The following is a 17,500-nucleotide window of genomic DNA, read 5'->3' on the forward strand; positions in this document are numbered from 1 at the left end:
ACATTTCTTAAGTGTGTTCTAGCTCCGTGAATAGCAAGCTAACACAATCCACATGGCTTTGGTACCTGTGGTCCCATCATATACTGTATATCTAGCACTGTTGGTGACCATGTGGTTGATTTTGGCCAATAGAACAGCATCTGTTACCTCTCTGAATCATAACCATTACACGATCTGAAATGTACATGGGTGGAGTCAGTACAAAGAAACGGAGTTGGTGAAATAGTTGAAGAGAACAGCATGAAAGAACAGAAACACATGGAGGAGATTGATTGGCAGTCTGGTAGAAAAAGGAGCAGAATAGCGAGAGTAAACAAGGGGAAAGGTGAGACGTCACTAAAGTATCCCTTCGTCCAGAAGTTTGTTTATCCCATCACAGATTTTGCTCAGGTAGAGTCTGTACTCGTCTCCGGAGCCGTAGAGCTCGGCCAGGAAGTGGACGTCGGAGAAGTGGTTGAAGACGCAGTCGATGCGCGCATGCGAGCGAGATGTCAGGTGGTTCTCTACAATCTCGTGGAGTAGATCCCTGCACTCGAGGAGCAGCTGAGACAGGATGCCACGGTCGAAGGTGAACTCCACCTCGTGGAAGCTCACGGCCGTCATGGCCGCCTGGTTCAGCTTCTTGCGGAAACGCTCGACCGATTCGAGCTCGTCGGTGCTAAAGCGCCGGTTGCGGTAGAGCACGCCGAGTTTCAGCGCGATCTTGATGACGTCACGGATGATGCGGTGTGCCTCCTTCTTGCTCTTGGTGAACTCTCGGCTTGCCTTGTACAGCTCGTCGAGGATGGAGCTGCTCGTGTCGTCTGTCAGCAGGTTGGCCACCGCCATCGTCGCCATCTTGCTTAGGATCTTCTTCTGCGCCTGCAGGGCCAGGTTCTTTGAGTTGAAGATCTCGGGCCCTGGAGGAACAGTTAGAAAGGGGGTTCGTCAGGGGTTCTGTGTATAGTTAAAGTTTCTACATTTCTAAAAAAAAAAAAAAAAGGTTCTACTCTGAACATCTAAAAAGAAAAACACTCTTCCAGGGTTCTGCATGGAACTGTTTAGAGTATCCCCAGGTGGACAACCCAAACAAACCTTTTCTCAGGGGTTCTCAGATGGCTGTAAAGATGGGTTCTAGTTTTCTGAAGGGGTTCTACATAGAACCTTTTTGCAGGGTTGTAGATTTCAAGAACCATTTAAAAATTCCCCCTGCAGGAAACCTGACCCCTGAAAAATAGGCTCCTCAAGCATTCTTTGGATTGTTAATGCTTTTATGTAGAACCTTATATTTTTCAGAATCCTACACAGCTCTTGTTGAGTGGCCTCATATTCACGGAACCCATTACAGCTAGAACCCATGCGTTGAGTATATCTTTGTAAAACAGCATTTTAGTCCTCTGTGTGCCTTTGACGAGGGATCTTTGTAGAATGAAGAACCTTGTTGCGTCAATCGCTGGAACGCTTTATAAAGCGGGTGACATTTTAAAATTGTTTTTAATTGTTGTACGGTTCTATACAAAAACCTTTCGAGGGTTACCCTGAAGAGACAAAACTAGCACACGGAACCTACCACACTAAAGCGTTTTTTTACGTATTGTTCTGTGGATAGACCTCTTCGAGGTTTTATGTGGAATCCTGTAACAGTGGGTTTTCCTTTACACAAGCTTCTTAAGTAGAATTTAGAAAGATCCCTAAAGAAAACATTTAACAAAAAGAGAATAATCAGAAATGTAAAAGGAACGAGGGAGTGGAGCAGTACCAGAGCGAGGCAGTACGAGTGGGAGAGAAGTAGAAAAGATCTACAGCTCCATTTCACCTCTTTTAAAACAATTCAGCGTCTTGTCACCTCTTATTCGCTCACGACAGGTTCTCCGATCAGATTTCACCTTCTACATTCCAATTAATGTGAATAAAATGCAGTGAAGAAACTTAGACATGCAGAAAGACAAAGAGCAAGAACAAAAAACAGATGAAGAGGGAGGCGTTGGAGAGAAATAACAGATTATTATCTGTCTTAATTCCACATTTTTAACCATGTGTCATAAAACCTATTATGAGAAGAGAAGAACTCTGGTAGGGTTCTCTGTAGTAGAAGCTTTGAGGGTAACTCCAGAGGGACAAACCAAAAACCCTTCATGCTGCTAGATGGAAGCTTGTATATGGGAATAGACATGAGGGGTTTCTTCAGTTCTTCTTTGGAAGGGTAAAGGGTAATGGTTCCGGCTTTCTAAAGGGTTCTACTTCAAGCCTTTTCCAGCTGTCAACCCATCTGTCACAGAGTTCTACATAGATCCTTGAATGGTAACCCTAGAGAAATAAACCATTTTGGTTGCTAGATGGAACATTTCCAGAGGGGTTCTTGTAGGGTTCTACAAAGAACTTTAACAATAACCCTAAGGAAAGCAAAGTACCTTTGAACCTTTCAAAGATGCCTGATGGAAGCTTCTATATGGGTGTAGATCTGATGGATACATTCTGAGAAAAGGGTTTCTTGAGAGTTCTGGGTGGTTTAATGGTTCTAGCTCTCTAAAGGGGTTCTACTTCACACCTTTTTTCAAGTGTTGTTGTGATTTCCCCAGAGTGACAAACCTGTTGTTGGTTTAAAAAAAAAAAAGGTTCCTCAAGGATTCTTTAGATGGATAAATGTTCTAGCTTTCTAAAAATGGAAATGCTCCCAAGAACCTTGTTGAAGTGTTCTTCAGAGAACCCCCAGAGGGACAAACCAAAGAACCTTTTAGGCTGCCACAACTGTTGTTAACAGTGTAATCTTTTTTTTTTTTTTTTTTTTTTTTTTAAAGGGTTCCTTGAAGGTTCTATGGACGGATAATGGTTATAGCTTTATAAAAGTGTTTCACCAGAGACATCAATCAATGAACCCTTTAGACTGCAAGATGGAAATAATTTTGTAAAATAAGGTTCTTTAAGATTTGATAAATGGTTCTAGCTTTCTAAAGGGTGCTACTTGGTACCTTCTCGGTACTCTTTAAACAGAAGGTTTTTCAGGAATTCTACAGGTCGTTCCATCTATCCATGTTCTTCTGCTTATCCCTAGCCACCTCCTCCACGGGGACACCCACACGCTCCCAGGCCAGACGAGAGATCTAATCTCTCCATCGAGTCCTTGGTCTGCCCCAGGGCCTTCTCCCTGATGGACATACCTGAAACCCCTCCTCAGGGAGGCGTACAGTAGGCGGGCATCCTAACCCAGATTCCCGAACCACCTCAACTGGCTCCTTTCCTAACGTTTCTGAAGGGGAAATGTTCGTCTGAACCTTGTTTTAGGAATCTACATAGAACCTTCAAGGATTCTACCAGATAGGCCAAATGAAACCCCCTTCAGGCTGCTAGATGGAACTTTTTTTTGTAATGTTTGTACTCTTAAAACAAAAGGAGTTCTACAGAGAGTTCTACAGAGAGTCCTAGCTTTCACAAAGGGTTCTACTATAGTCTGCTATATAGAACTTTTGTTTGTTTGTTTTGCACTATTTAAAAAAAAAGTTTTCTGGCAGCTTGTCATGTTACCTAGAAACTGCAAAGAAGCGTAAACTCCTCTGTCCTGAAGATGTCGTGGAACTTAGCTACTCCTTCATCTCTGACTGTTACAAAGCGCTGACACTGGAGACTCCTTCCAGAAACGTTACATAAACACACACTTCATTTCAGATCAACTTCACCACATCAGAGCTTTTTTAAATCCATTTTCGTGGAGCGTCCGCCGTACACGTCCCTGTGAACGAGCTGTTACTATAGAAATGATAACGTATTAGAACAAGCGCGTTAATATAAACCTGTGATCTGAGGCTGCACTACATTTAAAATGAATGAACTTTCTGACCAATAAGAATCCAGAATTCTGCAGCAGTTTGGTGTAATATGGTGTATTATGAGGAACCTAATAATCCATTCAGCCATCTTCTATACCTCTTATCCTACAGGGTCACGCGAAACCTGGAGCCTGTCAAAGGAGGCAAGGGGCACAAGGCAGGGTACACCCTGGACAGGGTACCAATCCATTGCAGGGCACAATCACATACACACTCACACACCCATTCATACACTACAGACACTTTGGACACGCCGATCAGCCTACCATGCATGTGTTTGGACTGGGGAGGAAACCGGAGTACCCGGAGGAAACCCCCGCAGCACGGGGAGAACATGCAGACTCCGCACACACAGGGCAGCAGCGGGAATCAAACCCCCAACCCTGGAGATGTGAGGCAGACATGCTAACCACTAATCCACTGTGTGCCCGGAACCTAATAATAATAAAGTGAAAAAATGCAGCCTGTTTATAGTGTTTATTTTATCACTAGCACCGAATTGTTCTTCACTTAACTTGAGCGACGTCCCTATTAAACACCGCAGATCTGTCAGGATAAAGCACAGTGTATTAGTGTGTGTTTGTGTGTTAGTGTCAGTGTGTTAGTGCAGATCCTCACTCTGTCTGTGTGACGACTTCCAGCCTCACACTCTCAGGCCAAGTATGCGTTTGAGACGCTGCACTTCAGATGATTGAATCCTCCCACCATGAATGATGAGGCAATTTTTCCCTTCATGGCTGTGTGTATGTGTGCGCGTGTGTGTGTGTGCGCGCGCGTGTGTGTGTGTGCGCGCGTGTGTGTGTGTGTGCGCGCGTGTGTGTGTGTGTGCGAGCAGATATCCAGTTGAGCCATTCGATTTTTCCACAGAATCGATTTAAAAACACAATTCAAAAGGAGCCTGCATGAGGAAGGAGCATGTTAATGTTATTAGGACGGAGCCGTTTATATAACCATCTTACCACAGGGTTCAGTTTCATTTTAGAAAATATTCTGTGTGTGTGTGTGTGTGTGTGTGTGTGTGTGTGTGGGCATGGTGATCCTGGTCCCGAATCAGCAAAAAAAAATGCAGCTTTTAGTTGTAAAACTAAAATAAAAAGAATAGCTGACTGAGGTTAGGGTTTACATCCTATAATAATTATTACATTTAGTTTCATTAAGAATTCTGTCCTTGCAAAGAGAGAGAGAGAGAGAGCGAGTGTGTGTATGTGTGTGTGTGTGTGTGTGTGTGTGTGTGTCGGAGGCATAGGTTCACACGTTCCTCAGTTTTTATTTCAGATCTCACATCTCAAATTTACACACACACACACACACACACACACACACACACACACACACACACACACTTCATTTTGCTGATGCAACACATAAAGAGCGCATATATATATATATATATATATATATATATATATATATATATATATATATATATATATATATATTAGTATAACTGTGTAAAAGACACACACACACACACACCCTACAGCCTCAGAAACACTTTTCTATTGGTGATCAGTGACCCAAACTGGTGATGGTGCCAATACTTGAATGGGAACAATATCTGAATGGGATTGGAATGTTTAGGGTAGATATACACAGATCTGCATCCGGATTTCATTCATTCGGATTGACGGAAATGGGTGCATGTAAATATATGGAGTGATTCAAGACTCTCTGTGTGTGTGTGTGTGTGTGTGTGTGTGTGTGTGTGTGTGTTTCCGTAGAATCTGATGGCAGTTTGGGGAAATGTTGCCAAAAGAGTCCTGCTTTGCATCTGATTTGTATGCTGTGTGGAGTGAGAACAGAGTGTTTGTGTAGACATGTTTCCATGTGTTGTGTATGAGTGTGTGTATGTGGTTTGTAATAATGGTTGTTTGTTGTTGATATGTGTGTGATGTGTGTGTGTGTGTGTGTGTGTGTGTGTGTGTGTATGTGAGTGAGTGAGTGAGTGAGTGCATGTAGGTTTGTTTGATGTTTATCTGAAGCTGCTTTTTGTTCATTACTCATGATGATATCAGTGGGTTATTGAGGGATACACAACCTTTTCATTTCTCTCTCTCTCTCTCTGTGTGTGTGTGTGTGTGTGAGAGAGAGAGACAGAGACAGAGACAGTCTGGCTACAGATGCAGAGAACTGAGATTATAATAAGCATAACAATGTGAACATGTGTGTGTGTGTGTGAGTGTGTGTGTGCGTATGTGTGTGTGTGTGTGTGTGTCTTAAACAACAGTTTACTCGAACCTGAAATATATTATAAGCAGAAGTTACATTAAGGCTGGGGCGCCAATACTTTTGTGTACAAAATTTGTTAAATAAACCTTTTACATTGTCTTTATATTCTATCAGGCCGAATGTAAGTCTACAGGATAAATAGAGGAGGCTCGCACGGCTGAACAGGGTTCAGTACAGTTACATTAGGATTAATTGGATATATGATATACGGATAATTCAATATAGTTAGTTATCCGCATCAGTATTAAATGCTAAATAACGATAGATGAATAAGTTGAATATAGTTAAATGTGAATAATTATGAACAAATATATAGTCGGTCTGATCTACAGACGGTTAGATAAGTACTGAATGTTTAAATAAAGTGTCATATGCGGAAATATTTTATGTGATAGTTATATAGCTAAAGTTATACTTCAAAATACCTGACTATAGCTGAAACTGTAACAAGTATGGTGAAGTTCAGTTAATCAGTATATAAAAATATATACATGTATATATCAATGTATAGATAAATGTATATAAAAGTATATAAAATAGTATATATAGATGTGTTTATAAATGTATAGATAAATGTATATAAAAGTATATAAAGTCATATACATATATGTGTATATAAATGTATATATAGATGTGTATATAAATGTATATATAGATGTGTATATAAATGTATATAAAAGTGTATAAAGTCGTATATATAGATGTGTATATAAATGTATATATAGATGTGTATATAAATGTATATAAAAGTGTATAAAGTCGTATATATAGATGTATATATAAATGTATATATAGATGTGTATATAAATGTATATATAAATGTATTTATAGATGTGTATATAAATGTATATATAAATGTATATATAGATGTGTATATAAATGTATATATAGATGTATATATAGATGTGTATATAAATGTATATATAGATGTGTATATAAATGTATATATAAATGTATATATAGATGTGTATATAAATGTATATATAAATGTATTTATAGATGTGTATATAAATGTATATATAAATGTATTTATAGATGTGTATATAAATGTATATATAAATGTATATATAGATGTGTATATAAATGTATATATAAATGTATATATAGATGTGTATATAAATGTATATATAGATGTGTATATATATGTATATATAAATGTATATATAGATGTGTATATAAATGTATATATAAATGTATATATAGATGTGTATATAAATGTATATATAGATGTGTATATAAATGTATATATAAATGTATATATAGATGTGTATATAAATGTATATATAAATGTATATATAGATGTGTATATAAATGTATATATAAATGTATTTATAGATGTGTATATAAATGTATATATAAATGTATTTATAGATGTGTATATAAATGTATATATAAATGTATTTATAGATGTGTATATAAATGTATATATAAATGTGTATATAGATGTGTATATAAATGTATATATATATGTGTATATAGATGTGTATATAAATGTATATATATATGTGTATATAGATGTGTATATAAATGTATATATATATGTGTATATAGATGTGTATATAAATGTATATATATATGTGTATATAGATGTGTATATAAATGTATATATAGATGTGTATATAAATGTATATATAAATGTATATATAGATGTGTATATAAATGTATATATAAATGTATATATAGATGTGTATATAAATGTATATATAAATGTATATATAGATGTGTATATATAAATGTGTATATAAATGTATATATAAATGTATATATAGATGTGTATATATAGATGTGTATATAAATGTATATATAAATGTATATATAGATGTGTATATAAATGTATATATAGATGTGTATATATAGAAGTATATAAATGCAGCTCCACGGCTGCAGCAGTGTGTTCTGCCTGGCAGATTAATGTAATTATAGATCTTATGAAGTAAATATAATTTTAATTGAATGTTTCCTGTGTGACTGTAGAACGAAGCACTTGGTTAAACTCACTGGAGCATCTGGCTTTCAATAAGAAACAGATCTCACACACACACACACACACACACACACACACACACACAATTCTTGCCCTGGTTTCTTTTTCCTTCTGCCCTTTTTCTTCCTCTTGCTGTGTCTCTCTGTTTCTCCGTTACACGGGCACTCCAGGCTTTTTTCTCACTCCTGATTTATACTGACTTTATTCTTTTAGGGCATGTGTGTGTGTGTGTGTGTGTGTGTGTGTGTGTGTGTGTGTGTGTGCTGAGTTTAAAATGCCTGTGTTTATGTAAACAGGCTGTCCTCAAGCTGTCCTGACGTGTTCAGTGTAAATACCGCGGTGCATTCTGGGTAAAGCATAGTATTGAAAGGTCTCTTTTCACGACCGTCCCAAAGTGCTCCCGAAACACCTTAAAGTCCGACCGGAACATCTGATACACTTTTAAACTGTACTAAAACGCCGGAGACACATATCAACACTTTAACTCTCCTTACAAATACCAGGAAAAATGAATATACATGATATGCAAATTAGGAAACTCCCCCACCCAGTCGTCCTCTCGCCATTTAAAACCTCACGCTGTGTTCAGGTGATGACGGGAACTGTGAAATATCACTCTTCCCACTTCAAAATCGCTCTCAAACACCCATGTAGCTCATGTATATTTTTTCACTTTTTACTTTGTGTTTAATTGTGTTGCTTTTTTAAATAACTAGAAGGATAATTAACTGATAGCAAACTACCTCAGGGGTTCATTTGCATCATCATTTTCTCACTGATTTTATTTAACAGCAACCAGACCTGTCAGAATATAATGTTATGTTACCATGACAACCACCATCTGCTTACTACTAACACTAGTTGAGTTAGCTAGCTAGTTTAGCAGGAAGGGGCTGAGGCTAAAAGTGAATAATTCAGAAACATTAAGGTTATTTAGTGACCTCAATATCTGAGATCATACAAAGCACTGACAAAGTACTGAAAAGTGTTGAACACTAAAAAAAAACGGTTTTGTGTTCAAATGATACGCCAGTGTTTGGCTCTTCCTTTGGATTTAGCTTGCTAGCATGTACAAGTATGCCATTTATACTGAAAATCACTCAGAACCATCCGGAACATCAACATTTCCCTCAGACGTGATGGTAAATGACTAAAAAGTGAACCGGGATGACCATAATGACGGCGTTTATACCCTGCGCATCAACCGCTAACACAGCGTTGACGAGCTCCGCCATAGTGAGTAACTCTGAGTCAGAAGCGTTTGACTTCTGAAGTGGAGAATGTGAGTTCGTATGAGTCACATCACATAGCATGCATGTTCGCCTAAAGAGCAAGTGTCCTGGCAGTAAGCTCAGCTTTTTAAAAGCGTGTAAGCTTGTGCTCCTGGTCAGATACGATCCATAGTTCAGTAGTTCAGAGCCATTTTAAGGGCTGTCTCAATCGCTAAATCCTTCCAGTGCACTGAAACGTTCAGCACAATGCACCGCAGAAACCCCCATGGAGCATCAGTGCATGTCCCATGTTTTCCGAAGCCTCTCAGTAGCTTGTTATCGTTGTTGTGGCTCTCGAATGATTACTTACACTAATGATTTTTAACTTCATTTGAAGTTCTTTTGTTTGAGTCTTTTAAGTGTTTCATGATTTTTTAAAACTGCACTAGCGAGCCTCCGATCCTGCCTGAAGTGCCATGACAGAAACACGTGTGATTAAACTAACACGTTTATATGATGTGTGAATAATAACGTCAGGGAGATGTCGGTCCTGCATGATTAATGCTAGTGGTGAGGTTTTACATGGCGAGTAGGTAGTCGTGTGGAGTGAGCCAGGGTCATTACCAGTGTCTGATCTCCTGTACACCATATATACTGACTCACCTCCTAGTGAACGGATCGAGACACACCCAGAGTTATCTTTCACAATGCCAGACATGTTCCATCAACAATCAATATAACAACTGCTGTGAGACAGATTTACACCAGCAATGTGAAACTTTCTAGATGTCCCATGCTCTGCCCCATGCCCTGCCCCGTGCTCTGCCCCATGCCCTGCCCCATGCCCTGCCCCATGCTCTGCCCCATGCCCTGCCCGGTGTTCTGCCCCGTGTTCTGCCCCGTGCCCTGCCCCATGCCCTGCCCCCTGCCCCATGCTCTGCCCCATGCCCTGCCCCATGCTCTGCCCCATGCCCTGCCCGGTGTTCTGCCCCGTGCCCTTACCCATGCCCTGCCCCATGCCCTGCCCCCTGCCCCATGCTCTGCCCCATGCCCTGCCCCGTGTTCTGCCCTGTGTTCTGCCCCGTGCTCTGCCCCGTGTTCTGCCCCCTGCTCTGCCCCATGCCCTGCCCCGTGCTCTGCCCTGTGCCCTGCCCCGTGCCCTGCCCCGTGTTCTGCCCCGTGCCCTGCCCCATGCCCTGCCCCCTGCCCCATGCTCTGCCCCATGCCCTGCCCCATGCTCTGCCCCATGTTCTGCCCCATGCCCTCCCCCATGTTCTGCCCCATGCCCTGCCCCATGTTCTGCCTGGTGTTCTGCCCCGTGCTCTGCCCCGTGCCCAGCCCCATGCCCTGCCCCATGTTCTGCCCCATACCCTGCCCCATGCTCTGCCCATGTTCTGCCCCATGCCCTGCCCCATGCCCTCCCCATGCTCTGCCCCATGTTCTGCCCCATGTTCTGCCCCATGCTCTGCCCCGTGCCCTGCCCCATGCCCTGCCCAGTGTTCTACCCCATGCTCTGCTCGGGGGAGGAGCAGTGGAGAGTTAATGACAGGGTTGCCATGGTAGCGTTTCCATGCCGAACAGGGTTAGGTTATAAATACTGCATGTTGTTGACTGTCAGCTGTAGTTAACGATGTTATAACTCCAGGTGAATCAGTAGTCAGTAGTGCAGCCGGCGGTGAGAGTGGCGTGAGAGCGTCTCTGCACTTCGTCTCCATCGTTATTAACAACTTCAGAATCCGCTGCTGGGTTTCTGTCAGTCAGAGAGAGAACACACACTCGCTCCTCACACACTCTGTCACTAACTCTTCTGACAGGTCAGACTGAGACAATGACACATCCGTTCCTGACGTGTGTGTGTGTGTGTGTGTGTCTGAGAGAGAGAGAGAGAGAGAGAGAGAGAGAGAGAGAGAGAGAGAGAGACTCCCGGCTATTTGTCAGCATCAGTGTCACTGTAATCAGCAGTGTCATTCTGAACACTTCTGGAGTGTGTCTGTGAGAGAGAGAGAGAGAGAGAGAGAGAGAGAGAGAGAGAGAGAGAGAGGCAGAAAGAGAGGGAAAGAAACAGAGACAGAAAATGAGAGAAAGAGTCAGAAAAAAGAGGGAGAAAGACAGAAAATAAAAGAGAGAAAGAGAGAGACAGAAAAAATAGGGAGAAAGAGATAAAAACGAAAGAGAAAGGGACAGAAAACGAAAGAGGGAAAAAGAAAGAGAAACAGACAGAGAGGCAGAAAAAGAGAGGGAGAAAGAGACAGCAAATGAAAGAGAAAGAGAGAGAGAGAGACAGACAGGCGATGGAAGACAGAAAGAGACAGAGGAATAGAGTGTGTGTGTGTGTGTGTGTGTGTGTGATTCTTTAATATGATAGTTTAATATGATATTGAGGAGCACACACACACGCACACACACACACACACACACACACACACACACACACACACACACACACACTCTGCAGTGTTGCGGGTGTTATAACACTCTGTGACTCCTCTCTCCTGTCCCAGTTCCAGTTTTAAATAAAGTTTGATCTTCAGTAGTTGGAGCTTTATGAGATGTTTGTTCTGAAGAAGTGCTGAAGTTTGAGTTTGAGTTGTTCAGCTCATTATTCTGTCCCACTGACGCTCACCTGTTCCTCACTCCTCCTTTATTCATCAGGCTTTCACTCATCTCCCACTCGGGCGTGTTCTTCTAAACAGTAACCAGGAACTGTGGAGAACTTACTGCTCTTAACTGATTCAAAGCTACAGGTCTTACACATTAAAGCAGTAAACTTTAGCTTTACTTTAGCAATGCATGCTCCCAAAAATAAGTGCACCCCCTCAACCTACTCCATAGACTTACATTACACTTCATAGATTCCTTTTTTTATAAAGATATGTGACACACCTGAGGCTTTCTCTCGTTTTCTGCAAAGAACATCATCTGTTTTTCTTCATATGATGCAGTTTTGGTTGAAAACGATATTTCTGAGACGGACGGAGGGACATTACTGTCTCACTGAGGTCATTTATATTACATTTATATTACATTTATAGTACACACACGCGCGCACACACACACACACACACACACACACACACACACGCACGCACACACAAACACACACACACGCACACACTCTTCCCTTGGGACACAATAATGCTATAATTGACTCTTTGATCTACCCTGGCTGCTGAGCGAGAGCTGTATTCTGGAATTTAGTGTAATGTGTGTATTAACAACGTGACCAGCTCTCACAATTCTGTGTTCTGTCTCATGCTCTCACCTCACCCAAACACCACCCAAACAGCACCCTAACAGCACCCAAACAGCACCCAAACAGCACTCAAACAGGACCGAAACACCACCCAAACATGACCCAAACATGACCCAAACATGAACCAGACACCACCCAGACATGACCCAAACACCACCCAAACATGACCCAAACAGCACCCAAACACCACCCAAACATGACCCAAACAGCACCCAAACACCACCCAAACATGACCCAAACATGACCCAAACATGAACCAGACACCACCCAGACATGACCCAAACACCACCCAGACACCACCCAGACACCAGCCAGACATGACCAAAACACCACCCAGACACCAGCGAGACATGACCTAGACACCACCAAATTATGAGTGGAAAAAACAATTACCTGGGCTTGCAAAATAAATAAAAATTCAGTTTTTGTCAACATCCTGAGCTCTGATTGGTTCATAACAGCAACTGTCTATCAGCACCAATCAAATTCTCATTGCTATAGCGATTGCTGTGCTTACTCATGTCTAGCTCTGACCCTGATTGTGAGGGGTGAATTCCCACAGTGGTGTGTTAATATATCAAAAACATCTCATTTAGCTGGAGTTTATATAATGTTATTTTACACAAAGTAATGATTAAACACCCTGAAACCCTTGGATTGTGTGTGTGTGTGTGTGTGTGTGTGTGTGTGTGTGTGTGTGTGTGTGTGTGTGTGTGTGTGTGTGTGTGTGTGTGTGTGTTCAGCAGACATGCATTAGCGTCTGCATCCCTACATTAACTTATTGCTAACCATAGAGCTCTGTTAGCAATTAAACCCAACACGCACCCACATTAGCACCATGTGTGTCTGCTCTCGTTCATTTCCAGGCTAATAAATAAACTTCCTGTTTCTGCTTACATGTGCTAGTTAGCAGAACGCTAGTTAGCAGAACGCTAGTTAGCAAACGGCATCTGCAGATGATATTAGCTTCAGTGACTATACTGCCCTGTGTTATCTTACTGTGTTCAACACACTCTCATCAGCTTTTCCACTTCCACGGACGCAGAGACAGAGGCCATGCCCACTTTATTGTGACAGACACACACACAGAGGCCACGCCCCCTTCACTGGGACTGATAAACACAGAGCAGCGTAAGGAGGTGTGTGTTACTTCTGGCTGCTCGTGATGCTCTCGCTTCTCTCTAGATCTAATCTGGATATTTATAGTATAAACAGATTAGCACGCTAGTTTCACTGATATACATCAAAACATCGTCAAACCGCGGTGCATTCTGGGTAAATGAACTGAGAGGTGTTTTTGTTGAAGGCTTTCTGTCTGAACATCTCTGTGTGTGTGTGTGTGTGTGTGTGTGTGTGTGTGTGTGGGTGTGTGTGATCAGGTGGCTGTTAATTTAGCCTTGAGTCTGACGCCACAGTCAACAATGCTCGACTGTGTGTGTGTCTGTGTCTGTGTGTGTGTGTGTGTGTGTGTGTCTGTGTGTGTGTGTTAGATTCAGTTGTTTACAGTAATAATGTTTGGGTGTTTGAAAATGAAAGTCATGCTGAGGGTTAGTGAACACACACACACACACACGAAAACATCAGCTTAACCACCGTTTGATTTGCACTGCGTGACTGAACTCTCATCAACTTTCTGACCTGAGACAGCATCAAAATTTTACCACACACACACACACACACACACACACACACACACACGATGAGTCTGATCACATGTGGTTTTATTTCTGTTCCGATCGTTTTGTTCTCATCAGTCACATTGAGTGAGTGTATCGACCCACAGCCACACATTCACCCCCCCCCCCCCCCCCACACACACACACACAATGTTAATGTATTCGTGTATTTCATATCGGCCTCAAATGACATTGCACTGTGTTTATTATTATTATTATTATTATTATTATTATTATTATTATTATTATTATTTACAGCCAGAACATATATTTGACATATTGTGGTTATATCAAACTGTCAGACCGTGACGCTGCTCCTCTAACTCGAGACGTCACGTAAGAATCACGCGTCAGAATCGGGTGTAAATGAGACACACCTCTTTTTTACTCAAACTCCGCCCCCTGTGTGCGTTATCACCCAGCGTCTGAACAGCACTGCAGTGTGTATGTAGTTCCGCCTGAGGTCTGAACAGCGATGTGTGTTTCAGCATGACCTCCTCACTGCACTCTGAATACAGGGGCTTATACAGTGGTATACAGATGTTTATGTAGATTCTGCATTACCTAAACAACGCAACATCAAACGAAATGTTAGTAACATTTTAGTACTATTTTCATTCATATAAATCACATCCTGATGAAATGTTCTTCATTTCCCTGCTTAGTAACATGACCGCTTCCTCACTGTTGTCATGCTAGAGCGTTCTACAGCTAATTAATATTCAGATGTATTCGAATGCCAAATATGGTCATGGTACTGAGTGAGTGTGTTAATCATACAGAATGAACTGATTTGAATATTTAATTATGTTAATGTGTTAATAATTAACAAGCCGTCAGGTCATGAGTCACTGCTGCTTCTCTTAAACACCACTCTTACAATATTCTCTCTCTCTCTCTCTGTCTCTCTCTCTCTCTCTCTCTTGTACAGGTGAGCTGAAGGAAATTACAGATTAACCTGTTTTATTATAACTGGAGAAGAACAGCTATAATTTTACAACCTGAAGCTAAAGAACACATTCCACAGAGGGAATAGAGAGAGAGAATAGAGAGAGAGAATAGAGAGAGGGAATAGAGAGAGAGAATAGAGAGAGGGAATAGAGAGAGGGAATAGAGAGAGGGAATAGAGAGAGAGAATAAAGAGAGGGAATAGAGAGAGAATAAAGAGAGGGAATAAAGAGAGAGGATAAAGAGAGAGAATAGAGAGAGGGAATAGAGAGAGGGAATAGAGAGAGGGAATAAAGAGAGAGAATAGAGAGAGAGAATAAAGAGAGAGAATAAAGAGAGGGAATAGAGAGAGGGAATAGAGAGAGAGAATAGAGAGAGAGAATAGAGAGAGAGAATAGAGAGAGAGAATAAAGAGAGGGAATAGAGAGAGAATAAAGAGAGGGAATAAAGAGAGAGGATAAAGAGAGAGAATAGAGAGAGGGAATAGAGAGAGAGAATTGAGAGAGGGAATAAAGAGAGAGAATAGAGAGAGAATAAAGAGAGGGAATAAAGAGAAAGAATAAAGAGAGAGAATAGAGAGAGAGAATAAAGAGAGGGAATAGAGAGAGAGAATAAAGAGAGAATAGAGAGAGAGAATAAAGAGAGAATAGAGAGAGAATAAAGAGAGGGAATAAAGAGAGAGGATAAAGAGAGGGAATAGAGAGAGAGGATAGAGAGAGGGAATAGAGAGAGAGAATAGAGAGAGAGAATAAAGAGAGAATAAAGAGAGAGAATAAAGAGAGGATAAAGAGAGGGAATAGAGAGAGAGAATAGAGAGAGAATAGAGAGAGAGATAGAGAGAGAATAGAGAGAGGGAATAGAGAGAGGGAATAAAGAGAGAGAATAAAGAGAGAGAATAAAGAGAGAGGATAAAGAGAGAGGATAAAGAGAGGGAATAGAGAGAGAGAATAGAGAGAGGGAATAGAGAGAGGGAATAGAGAGAGAGAATAGAGAGAGAATAGAGAGAGAGAATAGAGAGAGGATAAAGAGAGGGAATAGAGAGAGAGAATAGAGAGAGGGAATAGAGAGAGGGAATAGAGAGAGGGAATAAAGAGAGAGAATAAAGAGAGGGAATAGAGAGAGAGAATAAAGAGAGGGAATAGAGAGAGGGAATAGAGAGAGAGAATAAAGAGAGGGAATAGAGAGAGGGAATAGAGAGAGAGAATAAAGAGAGGGAATAGAGAGAGGGAATAGAGAGAGAGAATAAAGAGAGAGGATAAAGAGAGGGAATAGAGAGAGGGATGGAGAGGGAGCGAGTGTTTATAGCTGCTATAGCGTGAGTGAGAAGGGGAAGTGACCTGTTTCAGGAACAGTAAATGTAATTGAAGGTTGTAGTCGTTGGTAAGTTGATGTGGAATAAGAGGAAAATAAAACACTCAGGGACGTGCAGTTACAGATATCCTTCTCATTTGTAAGTCGTTTTGGATAAAAGCGTCTGCTAAATGAATAAATGTAAATGTACAGAAAATAATCACTTTCAGTACACCCCCCCCCACACTCACTATATTACTGTAACACTAACCCCTAACCCCCCCCTTACTCACTATATTACTGTAACAGTAACCCCTAACCCCCCCACACTCACTATATTACTGTAACACTAACCCCTAACCCCCCCACACTCACTATATTACTGTAACACTAACCCCTAACCCCCCCTTACTCACTATATTACTGTAACACTAACCCCTAACCCCCCCTTACTCACTATATTACTGTAACACTAACCCCTAACCCCCCCCTTACTCACTATATTACTGTAACACTAACCCCTAACCCCCCCACACTCACTATATTACTGTAACACTAACCCCTAACCCCCCCTTACTCACTATATTACTGTAACACTAACCCCTAACCCCCCCTTACTCACTATATTACTGTAACACTAACCCCTAACCCCCCCCTTACTCACTATATTACTGTAACACTAACCCCTAACCCCCCCACACTCACTATATTACTGTAACACTAACCCCCCCTACTCACTATATTACTGTAACACTAACCCCTAACCCCCCCTACTCACTATATTACTGTAACACTAACCCCTAACCCCCCCTTACTCACTATATTACTGTAACAGTAACCCCTAACCCCCCCACACTCACTATATTACTGTAACAGTAACCCCTAACCCCCCCTTACTCACTATATTACTGTAACAGTAACCCCTAACCCCCCCTTACTCACTATATTACTGTAACACTAACCCCTAACCCCCCCCTACTCACTATATTACTGTAACACTAACCCCTAACCCCCCCCTACTCACTATATTACTGTAACAGTAACCCCTAACCCCCCCACACTCACTATATTACTGTAACAGTAACCCCTAACCCCCCCTTACTCAC

General features: G+C 41.3%; 1 protein-coding gene across 3 annotated transcripts in view; it reads right to left on the reverse strand.

The window, feature by feature from the left end:
• Window positions 1-9: 9 nt before the first annotated feature.
• tnfaip8l3 (tumor necrosis factor, alpha-induced protein 8-like 3) overlaps window positions 10-17,500 on the reverse strand; it is a 31,273-nt gene continuing 13,782 nt past the window's right edge. Inside the window, exons 2-3 of one of the 3 annotated variants that reach the window (XM_053678308.1) lie at window positions 14,534-14,720; window positions 10-899 (exon numbers count right to left, since the gene is read on the reverse strand). In XM_053678308.1, the coding sequence (XP_053534283.1) occupies window positions 337-837 (501 nt within the window). In that variant the 5' untranslated portion in view covers window positions 838-899; window positions 14,534-14,720 and the 3' untranslated portion in view covers window positions 10-336. Of the gene's footprint in view, window positions 900-3,501; window positions 3,917-14,533; window positions 14,721-17,500 lie in introns of those variants that run through there. The other 2 variants (XM_053678309.1, XM_017466131.3) reach the window with 2 other exon arrangements.

The sequence above is a fragment of the Ictalurus punctatus genome, chromosome 4 (genome assembly GCF_001660625.3).
Source record: "Ictalurus punctatus breed USDA103 chromosome 4, Coco_2.0, whole genome shotgun sequence".
Lineage (NCBI taxonomy): Eukaryota > Metazoa > Chordata > Actinopteri > Siluriformes > Ictaluridae > Ictalurus > Ictalurus punctatus.